At 46.1% G+C, this 21,929-nt stretch overlaps 1 protein-coding gene across 7 annotated transcripts in view; it reads right to left on the bottom strand.

Annotated features, from left to right (window-relative positions):
- The window catches only part of Myrip (myosin VIIA and Rab interacting protein), a 177,135-nt gene that overhangs the window by 136,238 nt on the left and 18,968 nt on the right, over positions 1-21,929 (bottom strand). For all 7 annotated transcript variants that reach the window (XM_076917359.1, XM_034483845.2, XM_076917361.1 and 4 more), the window contains one exon: positions 8,357-8,499. In XM_076917359.1, coding sequence (XP_076773474.1) covers positions 8,357-8,466 — 110 coding nt within the window. In that variant the 5' untranslated portion in view covers positions 8,467-8,499. Of the gene's footprint in view, positions 1-8,356; positions 8,500-21,929 lie in introns of those variants that run through there.

Genomic DNA, 21,929 nt, shown 5'->3' with positions numbered 1-21,929 from the left:
GGAGATCTGAGAACCCAAATCTCCTGGAGACCCTTCTGGCTGTGAGACTCTCTCCACTCCACCTCTTTTCTACTCCCTGAGGACTCCTGCCTCCTACAAGGCCCTGAGTTTTCCCACAGGTGTCTCAGCTGGCTGGTTCCCCTCCCATCCCCGTTATGTGGAAACTCTCAAACAGAACAGGATCAGGCCTCTTCCCCCACCACAGAATGCACTGACTCTCCCCTCAGAGTTAGCATTCTGTGTGTACACAAGTGTGTGCGTCTGTGTGCATACATGCATGTGCGTCTGTGTGCATGTGCACATGTTTGTGTTTGTGTGCATGTGAACACATATATGGGTTTGTATCTATGTATGTGTCCGTGTGTGTGGAAGCCAGAGGGTCAACTGCAGGTGTTTCTCAAGAGCTGTTCGCTCTGTTTATTGAGACAAGGTCTATTACTGACCTAGAACTCAGTAGCTGAGTTATGCTGGCTGGCCAATGAGCCCCCGAGACCGGCCTCCCACATGTCCCCATTGTTGGGGAGGTACATGCCTCTGCGCCCAGCATTTTTTAAAATGTGGGTTCTAGGACTCAAACTCAGGTCCTCGGGCTTATATAGCAAGCTCTTTACTGAGCTCTTTCCCCGCCCACACACTCATCTTTCATAGCAGGTGACTGGCTGGCTGGCTAACCTTGCAGCAGCCCTGTCCAGAAGTCACAGTCTCATTAACTGGAGATGTTAATGCCACAGTTGACACAGAATCTCAAGGACAAGGACAGCCAGGAAGGAAGTGTGGGCAGACAGATACATTAGGAACACATAGTTACACCACAGAAACCACAAGGTATCCATCCATGTTCCAACTGGATGCAGACAAGACACCCCCCCACCCCGGGCTTCAAAAGCAGATGTAACCTGGGATAATGGTTAATTTGTCACACCAACTGTAGTGTCCCAAATAATGGGCAGTGAGGACAAAGGAGGTCTACTTTCAGCAATAGAAACTTTTTGAAAATTTCATTCTACATCATAAAATTTTCATTTGTTTAAAATAGAAATGAATGGCTGAGGGAAAAGACACTAACCCCTTTACTAAAGTGCTGTGTTCTTTCTACCTTAGAAAAAGGTGATTGAGGGGCTGGCAAGATGGCTTCAGATAGGTAAAGGTGATTGTTGCCAAGTCTGAGGACTGGAGTTCAATCCCTGGGGGCCACATGGCGGAATGAGAAAACCAACTCCCACACGTTGCCTGATGACTTCCTCATGCATGCTGACATGTACACACGCACACAGGCATGCACGTGCATGCGTGCGTGCGTGCATGCTAAGCTGATTGTATTCTAGGCAACGCAACAGATCTCCAAGTGTGAGAACTTCCCCTTTGTATTAGTTTTCAAATTGTTGCTAACTAAATACCTAACAAGAAGTAAGAGAAAAAAATTATTTGGGCTCACAGTTTGAGGGGATATGGTCCATCATGGCTGGGAAGGCAGGGTGCCGGGAAGATCCATGGCGGCAGGCATGTGTGGACCAGGAAGCAGACACAGGAGAGAAAGTGAGCCAGGTTATTGAAGCCCACAATCTGTCCCTTGTGACCCTCTTCCTCTAGCTGAGCCCACACCTCCCCAAGATATTACAACCTATCAAAACAGTGCCAGCAGCTGGGGCTTGGCATGTGAGCTCACCAAGGTACTTTGACATCCATACGTTAGGTACTGTTCTCATTGCTATGTTCTGACAAGAAGCAACATCACATTGGAAGTGTTTATTTTGGCTTACAGTTCAAGGGAATAGAAGGAAAAGCATAGTGACAGGAGTGGAAGGTGGATAGCCACACTGGCATCCACAGACAGGAAGCAGACTGAACAGCAAGTAGGGAGTGTGTCATAAAACCTTAAACCTACCCCCTAGTGGCCTGTTTCCTCCAGAGAGGCCCCACTTCCTAAAGGTTCCACATCTATCACAAACACCACCAATTGGGGAAGAAACACATGTACCAAACACATGGAGGAGATTTCTTATTCAAATTACACTTTCCTTCTTTAACACAGGAGGAGGGGGCTGACACCCCACAGCTGTTGGTGGGAAGCAGGTAGGCTCCTGGAGCCAGAGCTTAGAAGCCATTCATAATGGATGAGTGGATGTGTGGATGTGTAGATGAATGGATGGATGGATGGATGGATGGATGGATGGATGGATGGATGGGTGGATGAGTAGGTGGATGGGTGGGTGGGTAGATGGATGTGTGGATGGTTGGATAGATGGATGGATGGATGGATGGATGGATGGATGGATGGGTGGATGTGTAGGTGGATGGGTGGGTGGGTAGATGGATGTGTGGATGGATGGATGGATGGATGGATGGATGGATGGATGGGTGGATGAGTAGGTGGATGGGTGGGTGGGTAGATGGATGTGTGGATGGTTGGATAGATGGATGGATGAATGGATGGGTAGGTGGGTAGATAGATGAATGGGCAGGTGGATTGGTGAGTGGGTGGGTGGATGAGTAGGTGGATGGGTGGGTGGGTAGGTGGATGGACAGAGATAGACATATCACCAGACCTCTGGCTTTTGGCCTTCCTCTGTCCTCCCAGGCCCACTAGCCCCCCAAGGTATAAGCACACAACAATCACTGACAATCAATGTCCAGTAGCATTTAGTAGAAACAATTTCCTCAAGCCTAACCCATGCCCGGCACAGACCGCATGCTGGCTCAATCCTGGCTGGATTCAGTGAGAAATTTTAAAGCCTGTGGCTCTGTCATCCATGTCTCCAAGACTCAGTTTTAACACCGCAGTCCTACAAAATTAGCAATCATTAAAAAACCCACTGTGTAAACAAGCCAGACACATAAACCATGGGCTCTGGCTTTTGTCTGGAGACCTTCCCACAGGGTGTCTTTCTGTGCACAGGAGGGCAGATGGCTAATGTTGGGGATTCCTGACAGCAAGGACATGGTCAGGCTAGACCATACCCCTAGCTTCCTGGGCCTCCTCTGGACTTGAGGAATGGCCTTCTTCATCTGCAAAGTCAAGGGCTGGAGCATACGCAATAAGACGCTTAGCTGCCCCTTGGCGCTCAACCATACCAATCAGAGCAACCCTGGGCTATGTCAATAGAAATAAAACAAGCTCCAGGCCTCCAGGGCTACCTTAGTTACTCTTCTCATTGCTGGGGTAAAATGGCCCTGGCAAAGGCAACTGAAGAAAGGGTTAATTTTGGCTCACCATCTAAGGGAAGTCCATCCTGAAGGGGAAAGCGTGACAGCAGAGCCTTGAGGCAGCCGGTCACATTCTATCCACAGTCAAGAAGCAGACAGCAATAAATGCTTCTGCTCAGTTGATTTTCTCAGTTTTTATGCAGCCCAGGATTCCAGTCAAAGAAATGGTGCCACCCACAGTGGGAAGATCTGATTCCATCTCAGCTAACCCAATCAAGACAATCCCCCACAGGCTTGCCCACTGATTCTAGATCTCATCAAGTTAACAATTGAGATTAACCATTACAGAAACATAATCCAGGGAACTCATACCAAGTCCCCTGCTGGTCACCAGAGTTTCCCCTCATGCAGTGACCTCATGCAGATCAGGCTCCATCTACCCTGTAAGGTCATATCTCAACAGACACTTCTAGAGTCACCCCAGCAGGCAAGTAGAGAGATGGCGGAGCTGTACCACCAACTCTTTGGAGCTCAGCCTGAAGAGACACAGGCTCTGCCCCTCACATTTGATTGGCTAGACCTCAGTGGTCTCCATGAACTGCAAAAGCAGCCAGGAAATACTGGATGAGTGCTGTTGGATTCTGCCACAGGGGAAAACAGTTTACTTGTGATGATAACTTCCATCTATGTAAGTGAAACCATCCCAGCAGAACCTCATGGCGCTGTGTGTTGGGGAAGTGAATAAAGGAAGTCTCAATATTGAGACTGCCAGGGAAAGCCAGGTGGAGAAGGGGGTCTGAGGTCAAACACCAAACCAGATGTCTGAGCCCCAAGCAAGCTTGTCCATGAGGTCTTTACAAGCAGTAACCACGTACAAACAAGTCAAGACACAACTGGGTAGGCCCCTGCATCTGAGTCATGCAGGAAGCTCAGACCTCAGTGGTCTGAACTCAGGAGCCAGCTTATATCACACTATTATAAGAATCTTCAGCAATGGGCTGTGGGGATAAGAAAATGGTTATCAAGTTCAACCCCAGGAGCCACATAAAAAGCCAGGCTTGATGGCACATGCATACTGCAACCCCGGTGTCAGGGAGACAGAGTCAGGCAGATGCCTGGAGCTCACTGGCCAGTTAGGTGAGCTTGTTCTGTGGGCCTCAGACCTCAAAGAGGGGTCCTGTCTCAGAAAACAAGGCTAAGGGTTCCTGAGGTGTGACACTTGAAGTGACCCATGGCTTCCATCTGCATGCTTAAGCAGGTGTGCACATTGCACACACATGCACATGCATGCAAGTGCATGTGCAAGTGCATGTGCAAGTGCATGCACCCCACCACACATGTGCACACACACATATATCCCCACCATACATGTGCACACACACATACACCACACCACACATGTGCACACACACACATACACCCCCACCACACATGTGCACATACACATATACCCCCACCACACATGTGCACACACATATACCCCACCACACATGTGCACACACACATGCACTCCTACCACATGTGCACACACACATGCACTCCTACCACACATGTGTACACACACACATGCACTCCCACCACCCCCACCACACAAGTGCACACACACATACATGCACCCTTACCACACCCCCAAATCATTATTATTTTGGGGGTACCTGGCATTGTTCTAGGTGCCCAGTAGAGAGGAAAGCATGGGCAAACCACTCCCACCCCTAATCTCCCTGCAAGGTGAAGCTCTAAATGCCATGCTGCTTGAATCCTAATAACTCAAGAACCTGTGACATCACTTCTTCCAGGCAGGGTAGGACTGCTTCCTACCAAGACTACACTGGGCCAAAACCGGTGTGTGAGTACCTGACACAAAGACCACAATGACTCCCTGAATCCTCCCTCATCCTTCAAAAAAAAATTAAATTATAGAAGAAATGAAGTAGACAGGTAAGATCTCTGACCATGGACTTAAACATCATTATCTGTATGCCCTCTGAAGTTTTTCCAGCTCTATCTGACTGAGAGGAGGAAGGGAGGAGCCGCTTCCTGTGAGGTAGCCCTCACTGCTGGAAAATGCAAGCCACTGCAGACAGGGCTGGAGATGATGTGGTGGCTTAATGCTAATTAATTTATCCTTCTCACTGCGTCCTGTTTAGACACTCAATATATTTAGCAGAGCCTGGGCCCAGCAGTCCTTCAAGGCACTGTCTACTTGGTGTTCATTGTCTTAAAGGGACCAGTACTAAAAGAAATCATTGATGTACTGAGCACCAATCACCCCTCCTTTCCCAGAACCCCTCTGACTTTGGGAATCAAAAGGTCATAATCAGAGGAGGAGAGTTTCCTGCGCCAATGTTTCTGGCCCACAGCAGACTATACAGCACCCACCTGGAGTGCCTCCCACCTCTGCATGGTCCCTAGAAACCCAGACGGTCCAGACAGGCTGACAAGTTACTGTGTTGTCTGGCTTCCAGATGACAAGGGAAGCAACCACTTGGCGTCCTTGCAAGCCTACTTTACAATAACAACAAAGAAATAAAAAGAAGGATTATGGGAAGGATTGAAGAAGCTGAAAAGGAGGAGGATGCCACAGGAAGACCAACAGTCTCAACTAAACCAGACCCCAGGGAGCTCCCAGAGACTGAGCCACCAACCAGGAACATACAAGGGCTAGTCCGAGGCCCACAACACATACGTAGCAGAGGTCTGCCTGGTTTGGCTTCAGTGGGAGATGATGGGCTTAATCCTTGAGACTTGAGGCCCCAGGGAAGGGGCAGACCTGGTGGTGGTGGGTGGGAGGAACACCCTCTGGGGTGGGGGGGGTGAGGAAAGGAATTAGGAACTGTGGGAGGGGGGACTGACGGGGGCAATGACTGGATTGTAAATAAATAAAATAATTTTTAAAAACAGAAATAAAAATAAACTAACTTATAACAGCGATGAGGAGAAAGCTATCAGCCACCTACAGAGTCCAACGAAGTTCTGGAGGGGGCAGGGAGGAGGGAGAGAGCATTTCTAGTAATGACAGCATAAGTGCTACCTGTTGGCTTCCAGGCATTAAAAAGCAAGCCACAAACAACAGAAAGACTCAAAGAGGTTTGCAGAGCAGCATGGGACGGCTCTCAGCACTGGAGGCAAACTGTTTTGTAGAAAGAGTAGGGGTATGAAGCAGAGTCATTACAGAGGAAGGTTGGGCTCGGCGTATGGACAACATTCTGTCAGAACTGAGAGGGGATGGTAAAGTTCATAGATCAGGTTCCGGTACAAAATTTGAAAAATGTCCTAGTTAACTGTCAATTCCACACAGCCTAGAGTCCTTTGAGAAGGGAATCTCAATAGAAAGATTGCCTAGAGAGGCCTGGCCTGTGAGGATGACTCTGGGGATTATCTTGATGGTTAGTTAATGTGGGAGGACCCAGGCCACTGTGGGCAGCACCATTCCCTAGGCAGGCATTCCTGAACTGTATTAAGGAAGCTAGCTGTGCACAGGTCTGAGAGTAAGCCAGCCAGCAGCTTCCTCCACAGCTTCTGTTTGCATTCTTGTTCGGCCTTACCCTAATCATGGACTGTAACCTGTAAGTTGCCTTCAGTCAAATGGTCAAATGTACCAGAGCAAGAGATGGAAACTAGAACCATGGAGAATAGAAAAAAAACAAGCCAAAAAACCGAGCACAATCATTAATAAGCTAAAGATGAAGGCTTGAGAGTCAGCCAGGTCTCCTCCATTCAAAGCCAAGGACTGACTCAAGGCCAGATCACTGGGATAAAGCAATGAAAGCCTGTGTTCAGATTTGTGAAGTCACACGAGAACTCAAGGAGACCCTCAATATGAAGGTCACAGCAGGAGGGGTCAAGGTGACCTCAACCTGAAGGTCACAGCAGGAGGGGTCAAGGTGACCTCAACCTGAAGGTCACAGCAGGAGAGATCAAGGTGACCTCAACCTGAAAGTCACAGCAGGAGAGGTCAAGGTGACCTCAACCTGAAGGTCACAGCAGGAGAGATCAAGGTGACCTCAGCATGAAGGTCACAGCAGGAGGGGTCAAGGTGACCTCAACCTGAAGGTCACAGCAGGAGAGGTCAAGGTGACCTCAACCTAAAGGTCACAGCAGGAGAGGTCAAGGTGACCTCAACCTGAAGGTCACAGCAGGAGAGGTCAAGGTGACCTCAACCTGAAGGTCACAGCAGGAGAGGTCAAGGTGGCCTCAGCATGGTGCAGAGGCCTTGTAGACCACCTAGAAGATACACCTCTCTGTGTGTCTGTGAGGTTTTCAGAGAGATGTGATGGAGAAGGAAGGACTCACTTGACTGTGGACTTGGTCAAATACAGGGGCATGATACCCTGGTGAGCAGCCATTCTCATCTCCCTCTGATTCCTGACAAGTGTAAGCAGTGTGCCCCGCTGGTCCACACTCCAGCCTCCACGCCCTCCTCACCATGATGGACTGAACCCTCAAACTATGAGCCCAGGTAAAGCCTTCTTCCTTTGAACTACTTGCTTTGTAATCAGTCAGCACCTCTGTGTCAACTGGGACTCACAGTGACAGAACAGCCCAGACAGTCTGTGAGGCCAGTGCTGTACACCTGGGGCAGAAGCAGCTGGGTGACTGCTTTCCCCTCTGAATCTCTTCCTGGGATGTTTTTATCTCTCCTTGCATTTCCACACTATGTTCCTAAGACCTAATTCCCACTCCCACCACCTTCACTTTCTGTCGGCGCTGGTGACGAGGCCTTCACCATCACAGGATAAATAGCACACCTGAGACCTGACCCTCAAACCTGAAAAAGCACAGCTGGTTGGGAGGCAGGAGGATGAATTCAGACCAAGACTGAAGAAGGAAAAGGTTCCACTCTGAGTTTTATACCCACTAAAGGAACTGCTAAAGAATGAAATAGTATTTCCTAGGACGATATTACCTCTATTCATTGTTTGTAAACCCCTCCCAGGCACCTTAAATGCAAGCAAGGTGGAGACGAGACAAACACTAGGTACCCATGGTTCTGAGGTGGTGTCTTAGGCTTCTCTGGCTCAGTACCAGATTCTCACTAAGGTGATGCAGGTGTCACACCTGTGGGCCAGGTACCTTCTGATACATGTCACTGGGTATGGGAAGCCCTTCAAGAAAGGACAGGGTAGCCATTTCATAGTCCCAAGAGTGGGATTATAACACAGACAGCTGAGCCTCACTGTCCAAACATGGTCAGGCAAAAGAGCCGTCTCACCTTAGCCGGTCCTCCTCCTTCTTGCGAAGATTGAAGTCTCTCTGCACCACTTGGAGAACGTGCTCGGTCTCATCGTCGGTCAGACCTGACAGGTCCAGCTTCCTCCCCATGGTCAGAGTTAAACATGGACAACCAAACTAGATCTGTGGAGCGAAAGGAGAGATCAGAGACTGAGGATAGGAGAGAGTTCAGTGTGGCTCAAATCCACCCTCGACACTTAGACCAAACATGGCATTTCTGTGGAGCCAGGCAGACTGCTCCTCTGAACTCTCCTGTGCTACTTCTAGATGGCTCTGGCCAGATGTCAGAGAACTGGACGGCTGAACATCTGCTGTTTCACGTTCTCAGCTCTTAGGTGAAGACAAAGATAGCCTATGTCAGGCATGGAGGAGCACACCTGGGACCCCAGCAACCAGGACATGGAGGCAGGAAGACTGGCCAGCCTGGGATACTATGAGAAAGAAAGAAGGAAGGAAGGAAGGAAGGAAGGGAGAGGGAGGGAGGGAAGGAGGGAAAGAGGGAGGGAGAAAGGAAGGAAACCAAACCAGCAATAGCAGGTAATTTATCCTTCTCATCAAAATGAAACACAGATTTCCACAAAGCACTCAAAAGCAATAGTCAAGAATTCTTCATTTCCCATAGTTTGACAGGTTATTTATAGGTATTCCATTTCAACGCAAAATAAATTATAATGTATTCTTTAGAAAAATACTATCCTATGTATACATACCCCTTAAGCTCGGCTTCGGGCCTAGGAAGTAAACACTAGAAATCCCGGATGGTGAATAAAGCCGGAGGAGGAAGGCAAGCTTTATGTGTTGTGTGTAGCGTGCTTCTGTGAGTGTGTAAGGTAACACATGGGCCGGCGTGTGGCTCAGTTGTGGAACACCTGCTTAGTGTGCACCAAGCCCTGAGTTCAATCCCCAGCATGCAGAGACTTGGATGAGTGTTTCCACACTATAACCTCCACACTTCAGAGGTGGAGGCAGGAAGGTCAGAATTTCAAGGTCATTGAAGTTCCTTTTTAAAAAGGTATTTCCTAGTTTTTACCTGTTTTATTCTTCTTTCTGTTTTGGTCTCAGTTATGTAAGCGAGTTCAAGGCCAGCCTAAGTTGCATGAGGCCCCCGTCTCAAAAATGAGTGAACGAATGAATTGAATGAATGAAGTAACACAAACCTCAAACTGAACAAAAATATACGTGTCATAATGAAGTACCCAAAACATTTTAAGAATTACAATTGAGGATTTTAATAAATAATGACACTGGGATTATAATAAATAAACGTTTTTAATGAGGTTTCCACCGAGTGATTAACATCTACTATGGATCAAGGGCTTTAGTTCTCATACATACATATTAAACAGCTCAAATGCCCACAACATCGTACAGACAGTCACAGATGAGGAAAAAAAGGCTTGGGCTCGCTCGCCCTCTAAGGAGGGACACCTGATGTGGCTGTCTCTCTGCCTCAGGGTCCCGGTCCTACACACTCACATCTCTAGCACACAGAGGGCAAAGCAGACCTCAGGCTTTATCATGTGAGGGCCTGAGTCCCTTACCCCTCTTATCGTGTGCAAACTAGGGACACTAGGAACAACAGATCCTTCTCTCTCTCTCTCTCTCTCTCTCTCTCTCTCTCTCTCTCTCTCTCGTGTGTGCGTGTGTGTGTGTGTGTGTATTTGTGTGTGTGTGTGGTGTAAGAGCTGGAGGGAGGGAGGGAGAGAGAGAGAGAGAGAGAGAGAGAGAGAGAGAGAGAGAACACGAGCATGTGTATGTATATTCCATGTTTGTGCAGGTCCTTCAGAAGTCAGAAGGGGATATTTGTTGTGGGGTTGTTGGGTCACCTGGAACTGGAGTTGCAGATGGCTGTGAGCAGCCCAACTTTGGTACCAGGAACTGAATTTAGGTCCTCTGAACAAGCAGCAAGTGCCCCTAACCACTGAGCCATCCCTCCTGACTCCTTGGCTGTTCCAGTATTTGTTTTGTTTTCAAAGCAACGTCTTACTGTGTAGCTTTGGGTGACATTTAACTCGCTATGTAGCCCAGACCGGTCTTGAATTCACAACAATCCTCTTGCCTCAGACTCCTTATTGCTGGAATTACAGTCACATACCACAACCCCATTACCTGGTTTGCTTGCTTGCTTGCTTGCTTATTTATTTATTTATTTATTTATTTATTTATTTTAGGTTATATGGTTTTTTTTTTTTCTTTCCATTTCCAAATAATAACAATAAATGGAGAAAGCAGATTGACTTTAGTCCTTAAGTCTCTTGGTAGGGGATTTAAAACCGTGTGACAGCATAATATAAACTAATCTCAAGATTTCCCCCACAAATCAGGACAAGAATTTGCTAAGCATTAGAAATATTTACTTCCCATAATGCAATGTGAAAGTAAATCACCCACCTGCTCTACACTGAGGTGGGAGAGGGACCTCTAGACCTGTAGGTCAGGAGAGGCCAAAGCAGACAGAGTCTTGCTGGGGAGGAGCATAGTTAGCCAACACCTTCCGTATACTCACAAGCAAGAGGAGCCCTATGGCAGGCCCAACAGAAATGTGGGTGGACATTTTCCTTTAAACACGCCACTAAAGGGCTGGAGATGGCTCAGTGGGTTAGAGCACTGGCTGCCCTTGCAGAGAACACGGGTTCAGTTCCCAGCAGCCACATGATGGCTCACGATCAAATATAACTCCAATTCTAGCAAATCTGATGCCCTCTTCTGACCTCTGTGGGAACCTGGCAGACACATGGTACACAGACATACATGTGGGCAAAATACTCATATAAAACTAGAAATAAGCCTGGGAGGGGGAAGAGCTAGGCTTGGCCACACACACACACACACACACACACACAAACACACACACACCTGTAATCTCAGAGACATGGGGCAGAGACAGGAGGATTCCTGGGTTTGCTAACTTCCAGCCTTGCTCTGGGTTCACCAAAGAAACAATGTGAAAAATGACACAGCAGAACACTTGGTATCCTCTTCTGGCTTCCACACATGTGCATACTTGCACATGGATGCACACCAATACCCCCCAACACCCCCACACAATACTACACATATACACATATACATACAATACTACACATACACATACATACAATATTACACATAAACACAACATACACACACCACATACACACACCCCACACATACACCACACATGCACCACACACATATAATACCATACATACACACACAGACACCATACACACACATATACACACATAACTCGTAATATAACTTATACACATACAACACTTTACACATAACCCATATCATACCATACATACACTATGCACATATACCACCCCATTAGGACCCTGTGGTGGCCCTTCCTTGATGAAGACATTCCTGGCCTCATGATATCACTGACAATGGGAAATGAGATCATAAGATGCCCAGATCTGGCAACATGGATCTGATCATATCTACAAAAAACTGACCGAGATTCAAAAGAGGGCTCTAAATGGCCCAGACGCCGCACAGAGAGCACTTTCTGAGAAATGGTGCAGCCTCTTCACTTTTGACAATGAGCACAGTTCTTGTCTGTGTGCAATGAGTCAGACGGCGCCATGTAGCTGAGGAAAGATGCGTCTCCACCGAGTCAGAGGGCACTCAGGTCAAACCATATCTCAGAAGATCACACCTGGGAAAAGAGGTGCATGCCCAGACACCCAGCAGGGGCAGGCATTCCTAGCCCATGGGGTGGGGGTGGGGGGCTGCTACCTCATGCTTCCTCTGGCTGACACCCAGCCAAGATGCAACAGAGAGGAATCCGTCCTAAAATTTAGTAATGAGAAAATTAATACCAGTTCAGCATTTAATTATAGTGCCACCTCCCAAAAGTGTCTTGCTGAGTTATTGTTCCCGAGAGCAGCTGCGACAGAGGAAGTCTTTTGTAATAAATCTCAGTAAAGTGTCACACTCCGCCGTCCTGCCGTCCTCGTGGGGCTACACGAGGCTTACGAGATAATCAGCTCTAAGAAGTCTCTGGCCAAAGCAGCAGGTCGAGTTCGAGTTCGTTTGGCCCTGGACATGTGACTACAGGCAGTTTCCTGAACAGCACCGGCCTTCTCAGGGCTAACTGGGAAACAACACCAAGTCAAGGCTCTGCTGATGTGTTCTGCTCACTTTCACAGGATCCCTGAACTGATGCGGCTGGCCTTTTGAATGTAATTGTCAGAAGTCAGGTAATTTTCAACAGTGCTTTGGCAGAACCAGGAAAGGGCTGGGAGGTAAAAAGCCATACTGCTCTTGCAGAGAATCTGTGTTTTGTTCCCAACACCCACACAAGGGAGGCGCAACTGCATATAACTACACATCTCCCACCTATGGCCTCTGAGGGTACCTACAGACACAAAACCACCACCATCACAAGCTAAGGACTTAAAAAACAAAACCAGTGGGTACTGGGGATGGAGCCCAGCTGGAGGAGGGCCATCCCAACCTGCACAAAGCCCTGGCTTTTAAACCCAGCACAGTGTATACCAGCTCTGGTGGCCCACAGCTTTAAGGGTAAAGACAAGAGCAAAACGAAGGTGGTACTGATGGAGGAAACTGGTCAACAGAGACCTTGCACATGAAGATAACCTCAGACGGTGCAGGGACACTAAGAACACACTGTGGGATGTTCATGGGGAAGGGTCAGTGTTTGCGGGGGGGGGGGGGGGGGGGGCTCATTCTGGACAGGACCAGAACAGAACCAATGACAGATGCCTGTGTGAAGTCTTACCAACACAAAGTTTTGTGGGGTTCTTGCGTGTGTGTGTGTGTGTGTGTGTGTGTGTGTGACCTTGTATCCAAGGAAAAAAAATTATTAAGTTGGAAAATCCAATGTCCTAAAAGTCAGGATGTAAATACCATAGCATTCTTCTCACAGACTAGAAATGAAGAAAATATTTCCCAAAGAGGAAGTGGCAATGCTACACCTTTCCCATTAAAATGATTTGCTTTTAGAGGAAGGAAGGGAGGAGGGAGGGAGGGAGGGAGGGAGGGAGGGAGGGAGGGAGGGAGGGAGGGAGGGAAGAACTCAGCCAGGAAAGAAAAACAAGCTCACAGATGGGTAGAGATGTGTTTTCACTGTGGCTATTTTGAAGCCAGCAGTGCCTGGGTTGGTGGACCACTGAACTTCATTCTGTTCACTCCCTGACATGGACTGGCTCTTCCTCTAAAATGTGTTCGTGCTCATCACACTCAGGACCTATCAGCAGTGGACTAGGTCTATGCTTCATCCAAGCCGGATTTAGGATCCTCTCCTGAGGACTCTGATGTGTCCCAATAAGTGAGGGAATGCGAGGCTGGTGGCCTGCCACACCCCTGCCTGAGGAGCTGACATACTCTCATAAGTGCACAACATTTGGTTTTGTTTCTTTTGATCACTTGCATCTCACAAGGCACAAGGGAGAGAAGGACAGATGCAGGAGAGGAGAAGGAATGACTCCATCATTTAAGCCTGGTCAAAGAACTAAAGACTTCCACAAAAATGATGGACTAGAGAAAGAAACTCAGCCTTCCTTCTAAGCAGAAAGAGAAACAAGACAAGGAGTTGAATGAAAATGACATCCATAAGAATTTGAACACTTAGTCCACAGCTCATAGCACTGTTTGGGAAGGTTTAGGAGGTGTGGCCTTGCTGGAGGAATTATGTCACTAGAGTCAGGCTTTGAACTTATGTATCCTCATGACACTTCCAGTTCACTCTCTCTGATAGGTGCTTGTGGTTGAGATGTGATCTCTCAGCTTCCTGTTCCTGTTGTCACATCCTCCAACCATGATGGACTCTCCCTCCCTAAATGTAAACAAATAACATAAAACTAAGTAAAATAAACTCTTTCTTCTCTAAGTTGGTCTTGGTCATCGTGTTTAACTCAGCAACAGCTGGTACAACCACTCTGGAAATCAGTCTGGTGGTTTCTCAGAAAATTGGATATAGTGCTACCTGAGGAGCCAGCTAGACCACTCCTGGGCATATACCCAGAAGATGCTACAACATATAACAAGGACACATGCTCCACTATATTCATAGCAGCCTTATTTATAATAACCAGAAGCTGGAAAGAACCTAGATGTCCTTCAACAGAGGAATGGATACAGAAAATGTGGTACATTTGCACAATGGATGAGTTAGAGAGAAGGAGCTGAAGGAGCTGAAAGGGTTTGTGGCCCCATGGTGAGAGCAACAATACCAACCAACCAGAGCTCCCAGGGTCTAAACCACTAGCCTGAGAGGGACCCACGGCTCCAGCTGTATATGTAAGGGAGGATGACCTTGTCAGGCAGAGGTGGGAGAAGAGATCTTTGGTCCCATGAAGGCTGGATACCCCAGTGTGGGGGAATTTGAGGGCGGGGAGGTGGGAGTAGGTGGGTGGGTGGGAGCACATCCTCATAGAAGCAGGAGGAGGGGGGTGAGACAGGGGATTCCTGGGTAGGGAGGAAATGGGGAAAGGGAATAACACCTGAAATGTAAATAAAATATCCAATAAAAAAAGCAACTAATACAAAAAGTGGAGAAAAGTCCTCAAAATCTAAAGATCATTTTTTGAAAATATAAGCAAAATAGTTACACCTTTAGTGACACCAATTCATGAAAAAGAATATCCAAATCATTAATGTATGAAAAAGAGAGATATCAATAGACCTTAGAGAAACAAAAGGGATTAAGAAAAAATTCTATGAAAAATTAAACAGCAAAAAATTGGATGAACTAGATAAGATAGAAAAATTCCTAAGAAGACACTGCCAAAACAGATTGAGGAAAGATGAAAACTCTGAGTTGACAAATATCTAGTAAGGAGACTGAATCGATAACAACAACAAAATGTTTCCAGGGAGGAAAGCAGTGGACTGGGTAACTTCACTGATGAATTATATTGCACAAAAAGAAAAGAGTGAACATAGGTCTTCCATGAACAGAACAAAGAGAAGATACTTCCCAACTTCTTCAAAGGGGGCAACCATCACGAGACACCAAAAGCACACAGAAACAGTGTAACAATGTAACACAACAAAACCAACACCCTTACAAATAGAGATTCTAAGTTCCGGGCCAGTATCAGGCCAAACCAACAACATGACAAAATGCTAAAATTTATGCTAAAATGCAAGGTTAACATTGCCTGAGGTGCTTTTCCTGCTCCTGTGATGAAATCCCTCTACAAAAGCCGTCTAAAGAAGGAAGGCTTTATTTTGGCTCGCAGTTCTAAGATGCAGTCCATCACGGTGGAGTCTGAATGGCTGCAGGGGCTTGTAACAGCTGGTTACATTGTATCCACAGAGTGAAGCGAGATGAAGACTGAGCGACGAACTAAGAGATGACTGCAGGTACTCAGTTCACTTTCTCCTTTTTATTCAGTCCAGGACTCAGGAACTGGTACTAACCACATTTAGAATGAATGTCCTATCACAGTTAACAAAAACAAGAAAAATCCCTCACAGGCATGCCTACCGGCCAACCTAGTCTAGGTAATTCTTCACAGGCATACCCAAGGGTTTCCTTTCTGGGTGACTCTAGGTCCTGTTGGGTTGACAGTTGATATAAACCATCACACATAAAAAAATTAACGGTAATACACGAAGACCATGGATCCTTAATAGATACAGCAAAGCACTGTTTTCTGTATTGATAAAACCAGTACATTTTTATGATTAAAAACACACTCAGCAAAGAAGACAGAAAACAGAACTTTCTCAACTTGATATGCTAGTTATAAACATACAGAGATGGAGTAGGGATCAATTGCTAAGAGCACTAGTTGCTCTTCTAGAGGACCTGAATTCAGTTCCCACCACCCATGTAGGGTAGCTCACAACCACCTGCAACTCCAGTTCCAGAGGATCTGATGCCCTCTTCTGGCCTCCTTGGGCACTACATCCCTATGCGTGTGTGCGTGCCGCATGCACAATTTATACAATTCTTTGCTACATAGTCAATAACATTATTATATGTATAACATAAATTAACATCATATTATATGTAATAACATTAGAACTGGTTATTTTCACATGCTTGTATTTTAACTCTTAGATCAGAGCTGAAGTGGCTTGCACACTGTTATAGCCTTGGAAACTCCTGTGGGCTTCTTTCATTCTTTCATTTTTTTCCCTCTTCTAAGAGGATAATTCAGATATTTGCTTATTTTTTTTTATCAAGTCTACTGCTACAGCCCTCTACTAAATTCTTAGTTCTATTGCTGTGCCCCTTCAGCTCTGAGATTGGACAGCTTATGGCTTGGATTTATTTGCTAAACTTTTCACCTTGTTCCTGTATCATTTTCCCAGTTTCATCTTACTCTGGATTTTCTTGTCATTTGGTTGTTCTGATTCTTTGCAAGTTACTTTCTCTATGTGTCTTTCTTTCCTTAAAAAACAAAACAAAACAAAACAAAAACTCTGTGTGTATGTGTATGTGTGTGCAGGGGCAGGGTGGGGTGGGGCTATGGTATGTGTGGATCTAAGAGGGCAGGAGAGGGATGCATGTGCAGTTTGTATATGGAGGTCAGAAGACAGCCTTGAGGGGTCATCCTTCCATGCCACCTTGTTTGACTCTGGGTATCTCTGATACTTAGTGCTGCTGTATACAGAAGGCTAGCTGGCCCAAGAACTCCCAGAAAGTCTCCTGTCTCTGACTCCCATTTCACTGTAGGAGCAGACAGAGCAATGAGGTTACCAATGTGTGCTAGTGCACCAGCTTCCTATGTGGATTCCTGGTACTCAAAGTTGGATGTTCATGCTTAAGAAGCAAGCAATCTGCCCACTGGCCATCATCTCCCTAGCCCCATAGAGGTTCTTAAGCTTTCTCCACTTAAAATTTCTTTTTCATTGAGAAATTTTTACAGGACTCTGGGTATATCAGTATATAAAACAGGCGTACAGAGCACACACCTACAGATTCACAAAGACAAACATGTTTCACACATTACCAATGAAGAATGACCTGGTTTATATAATAAATCTTGATGTCATTTTTCTGACTTTGTAGGTAATAGCTGCTCTTAGAAAGAAACAAAAGTCCAGTATCCATACGAGAACACAGTCTATTTCTGTGCTGTTGGCAATAGAGATGTGTCTGCAACCCCCAACTTCTGACCCGACTCTCTGGGAACTGCAGAGGCCTGTGGAGCCTCTTCAGCTTTTCCCTGTCTGCGTCCTGTCCTTGAGGCACTTTCATATAGAGCTCCTGCACAGAAAACCACCAATGGGCACTTGACAAAACACACAGCTCTGCAGTGGGCCAGAAATGTCTCTTTTTCTTTCAACTGGATAATGAAGGTCTTTGCTCCCTCAACTGTAGAAATACCTGGTCCATTTCTTCTGCCTGTAACAAAATATCTATTCGTACAAGAGCTTGTACCTAACTATATTTGGAATGAGACCACATAATTAATTAGGCTAGAGAATTAAACATCATTAAAAACACAGTAAAACCTCACTAATTCAGACATCTCCAATTCTGAATTTGCTATCAGTCAGGTAAAATCCACAATCCCATTTGTTCCCTAAACAGACGAATTAAGATGGCTAATAGTAGACCAAAAAAGAGGATGTGTCTTCAAGAAGAAACAAACGACTAATTTAGAAGCATCCATTTGATGTACAGATCTCAATTATAGGCCAACAACTTGGATTTTTGTCTTTTTTTTTTTTTTCAGAGCTGAGGACTGAACCCAGGACCTTGTGCTCACTATATGCAAGCGCTCTACCACTGAGCTAAATCCCCAACCCCTTGGATTTTTAAAAAAAAGATTTATTTATTTTTATCTTATGTGTATGAGTGTTTTGCCTGCATGAATGTCTGTGCACTATAGGTGTGCAGTTCCTGAAGAGATGTTGGATCCCCTGGGACTAGAGTTACTGTCTTAATCACAGTGCTAATGCTGTGACAAGACGTCATGATCTTAGTAACTCTTAAAAAGTATTTGATTGGGTGCTTGATTACAGTTCCAGAGATTTAGGCCATTGTCATCATGGCAGAGAGCATGGTAGCATGTAGGCAGGTGCTAGAGCAGAAGCTGAGAGCTACATCCTGATCCACAGGCAGAGAGAAAGAGAGACTGGCCTGGTTTGGACTTCTGAAACTTCAACAGCCATTCCAGGTGACGTCATCCAGCAAGGCCACACCTCCTAATCCTTATAATCCTTTCGAACAGTTCCACTCCCTGGTGACCAAGCATTCAAATATGAGAGCCTATGGGGGCTGTTCCCATTCCAATCACCACAGTTATAGACAGTTGTGTGCGGCCATGTGGGTGCTGAACCTGGGTCCTCTGGAAGAGCAGCCATGTTCTTAAATGCTGAGCCATCTCTCTAACCCCAACAGTGCTTGGGTTTGTAACATGGGAACTCCAGGGGTTCTTGTAGTCACAGAGTTTAGAACTTGGGCCTAGTATCCCATGAGTCCTGCCCTTGTCAGATCTTCATTTTTAGAGTGGAGTCTAAGAAGACTATAAAGAATTATTAGACAGACCCCAAAGAATGGGCTGGTCTTATAAGAATGCATAAGCTGGCACATGGAGTAGACAGGAAGAGACATTGGCTAGGACAACTCAACAGACATGGTTGCTTGGCCAAAGGCCATCACATAAAATATATTGATTTTTAAGCTGCCCCTGAAGAGCGCCTTGGTTGAGTTCCCAGCTCCTACCTGGTAGCTATAACTTTAGTTCTAGGGGACTCAACGCCTCCCTCTAGTCTCTGAGGAAACCAGGCACATGCATGGTGCATATACATACAATACGTAAATGCAGTAAAAACACTCAAATATATAAAAATTGAAACAAATAAATGTGGGTGTTAATTGTATTGCAGAGTATTTAAGTGTAGGACTTTGTATCTTCTGCAGGAAGAATGAGCTTCCAGCTGTCTGAAATATTACACTTTGTGACGGTGAGTACAAGAATGACCTTGGTTTTGTCTTTATGTGGAGATTAATTTGGTTTAAAGAGTTGCCCGTGTGTACCAAGGGTGAACTTGTGATGGCCAGTTGTACCTATTATGGCTTTGGATGAGAATAACAGCTGACTCACTGAACTCAGGAAACCATCTTTCCCTGGCAACAGAGTCTACTGTGAATGGACCCTATCTCAACAGCTGCTGCTGATTGACCAGCAGCTCTGGCAGGGGATGGGAAAATGCAAGGTGGAGAAGAAGAGCAGAGATCAGAAAGAAGTCCACAACAGGATGGTTGTCCAGGGAGACCCTGGCATCTTATAAGGTCCACTGAGATGGAATTAGAGGAACAGTGAGTCTGGTCCTAAGGGTACTGAGGCAGATGGTTTGTAAACTAGGATTACAGGGGTCAGGGGACAGGGGGAGAATGAAGCTTTGCCCAAGCAGGCAGGGACAAGATCACCCCTTAATCTCTACTGATTCCTGTGACCCATGTTGGTTTAGATGTTTTGAGATACCAGGGCCCTCTTTTCTTGCACATTTAGAAGTCACAGGATTGCATATTCTGATCTGCACATTGCAGAGTTGCTCTGTGACTCTGGGAAGGTTTTCCCATATTGCATAATTAAATTTAAATTAAATAAATTGTTCAAGTCTAGCACAAATTTACTCTAGGAGATTTTTTTTTTTTATCTGTTCCTTCTGGAATATGTGACTAGTGTGTGGTAGGGGTCTGTGTAGTGGACCTAGTGTCTCAGAGCTTTGTTTCTCAGGACTGACAGAAGTCTGGCTGGATCAGAGGGTCAGAATTTAAAGAATGCCACGTGACCATCCCCCCAACCGAGGAGTTCATCCAGCCTCAGTCTCACTCAGTTGTTTATGTCTGATGACATCTGTGTATGGACTGATTGACTTGAGGGCAGCCTATTAAAAATAACTCATGGAAAGATTCTGTCCGAGGGCCTTTACTAAGACAGGCCAACTCTCCCATGCCAGGTAGGATCGATTGAAACTAAAGTGCCTTAAAATTCAATATAAAACCTTGAAACTCAACACTGTTGATACATAAATAGAAAAGAGGATGACCCCCACTATATTTGTCAATACAAAGAAAAATAAATCATTGTTATAGGGAGATGACATGTAAATAATTAGCAAACTCATTATTTCCAAGGTAGGATTTTTTTTTTTTTAAGTTAAAATTCTAAACCAGCTTCCAGGTGCTTAGTGCCTCAGGCACTAGAAGCCATGTTTACAGAAAAGGCCCACTTCAAACTAGTCTCATGGCAGCTCACCTGGACATCCTCAGACATATCATATGAGCTAGTCAAGAGCAAACAGTGTGGCTCTGAAAGCCAACAGGGACCTGAGCTGGAACACACCCAGAAGACTGGGCCAGAAGGAAAGGACAAGATTGGACTGTCAGAACTGGGCAGTGTTGGGAAGGGTACAAAGACACGCTTGTCGAAATGGGTGTAAGTCGATAACTCTTAAATGCCTTCATGTATCTTCAAGCATTTCTTCAGTACGACTTCCCGTCTACCTTGTCAGTAAACAACTAACCCTGAGCATCTGTATTTCCACTGGCTCCAGCAAGAGGAGGGAGCGACAGTTAGTCATTGTTGGAGGGTTATCCATGGCATCCCTCTGTCACAGAAAGGCAATGATTCCTCCCTAGAGGAAAATGGAGGGGAAACCACATGCAGAGTTGTTTTGTCTACCTGCATTTGCTGGCCATAAGAGTGTTAAATCCCTTGGAGCTAGAGTCACCAGCAGTTATGAGTCACCGCCTGGCCTGGGAACTGAACTCAGGTCCTCTTCAAGAGCAGCTAATGGCACTAACCACTGAGCAATCCCCTCAGCTCTCACCACATTTCTTTGAGGCATGGTCTCTCACTGGCGTAGTACTTATCAAGTAGGCAGGACTGGCTGGTCAGTGAGCTCCGGGGATCTGCCTGACTCCACCTCCCCAGCACTAGGATCACAGACAACACTGCATCTAGCAGTTTTACAGCTGGGTGCTAGGGATGGCACTCAGGCCTTTGCACAAGCACACTGCTGACCGAACCATCTCCCCAGCTCCAACGGACACTCAGTTTACCACAAAAAGAAGTCTGGCGGTGGAGTTGGTTACCCTGGAATTCGTTGTTTCCATAATAGAACCATAGCCCCCAGTGAGTTGGTAGAATAACCTACCCATAGGTTTTGGTTCACCCCTTATAAAACTCATTATAAAGTTCTGTGATGCCGTCTCTTTTTAGGCTGTGGGGTCTCCAGTGGTCATAAGGCTTGAATTAAATTAGTATATTAGAAATCTAGATATGCATTTGAACTGGACCAATTTTCGTTTAAGAAAACAAAATATTTGCAAAATAAAAGCTAACAATGAAGCGTGTGCTGAAGTAGTCCTTCCGGACTGTGTCATACCCTAATACACATACGAGCAGCTTGAAGCAGCTTGAGTCAAGATAATAGCTTGTTCTTATTAGGTAGATTAAAAAAAAGGGGGGGGGGGGTGGTTCCAGACTCGCTCCAGGCGACAGAAGAAGAAATCTGAATTCAGGAGCATAGCAGCAGGGAGACTGGCTAACAACCTTTAGCAGTAGCCTGACCCACTGCCAGCTTCACACACCCAGCTACACTTTGGAGATGTATCTTCTGTCGGCAGG

This window comes from Arvicanthis niloticus, chromosome 21, assembly GCF_011762505.2.
Source record: "Arvicanthis niloticus isolate mArvNil1 chromosome 21, mArvNil1.pat.X, whole genome shotgun sequence".
Taxonomy (NCBI): domain Eukaryota; kingdom Metazoa; phylum Chordata; class Mammalia; order Rodentia; family Muridae; genus Arvicanthis; species Arvicanthis niloticus.
Note: the sequence above shows the minus strand (reverse complement) of the source record. Positions and strands in the feature narration are given on the sequence as shown.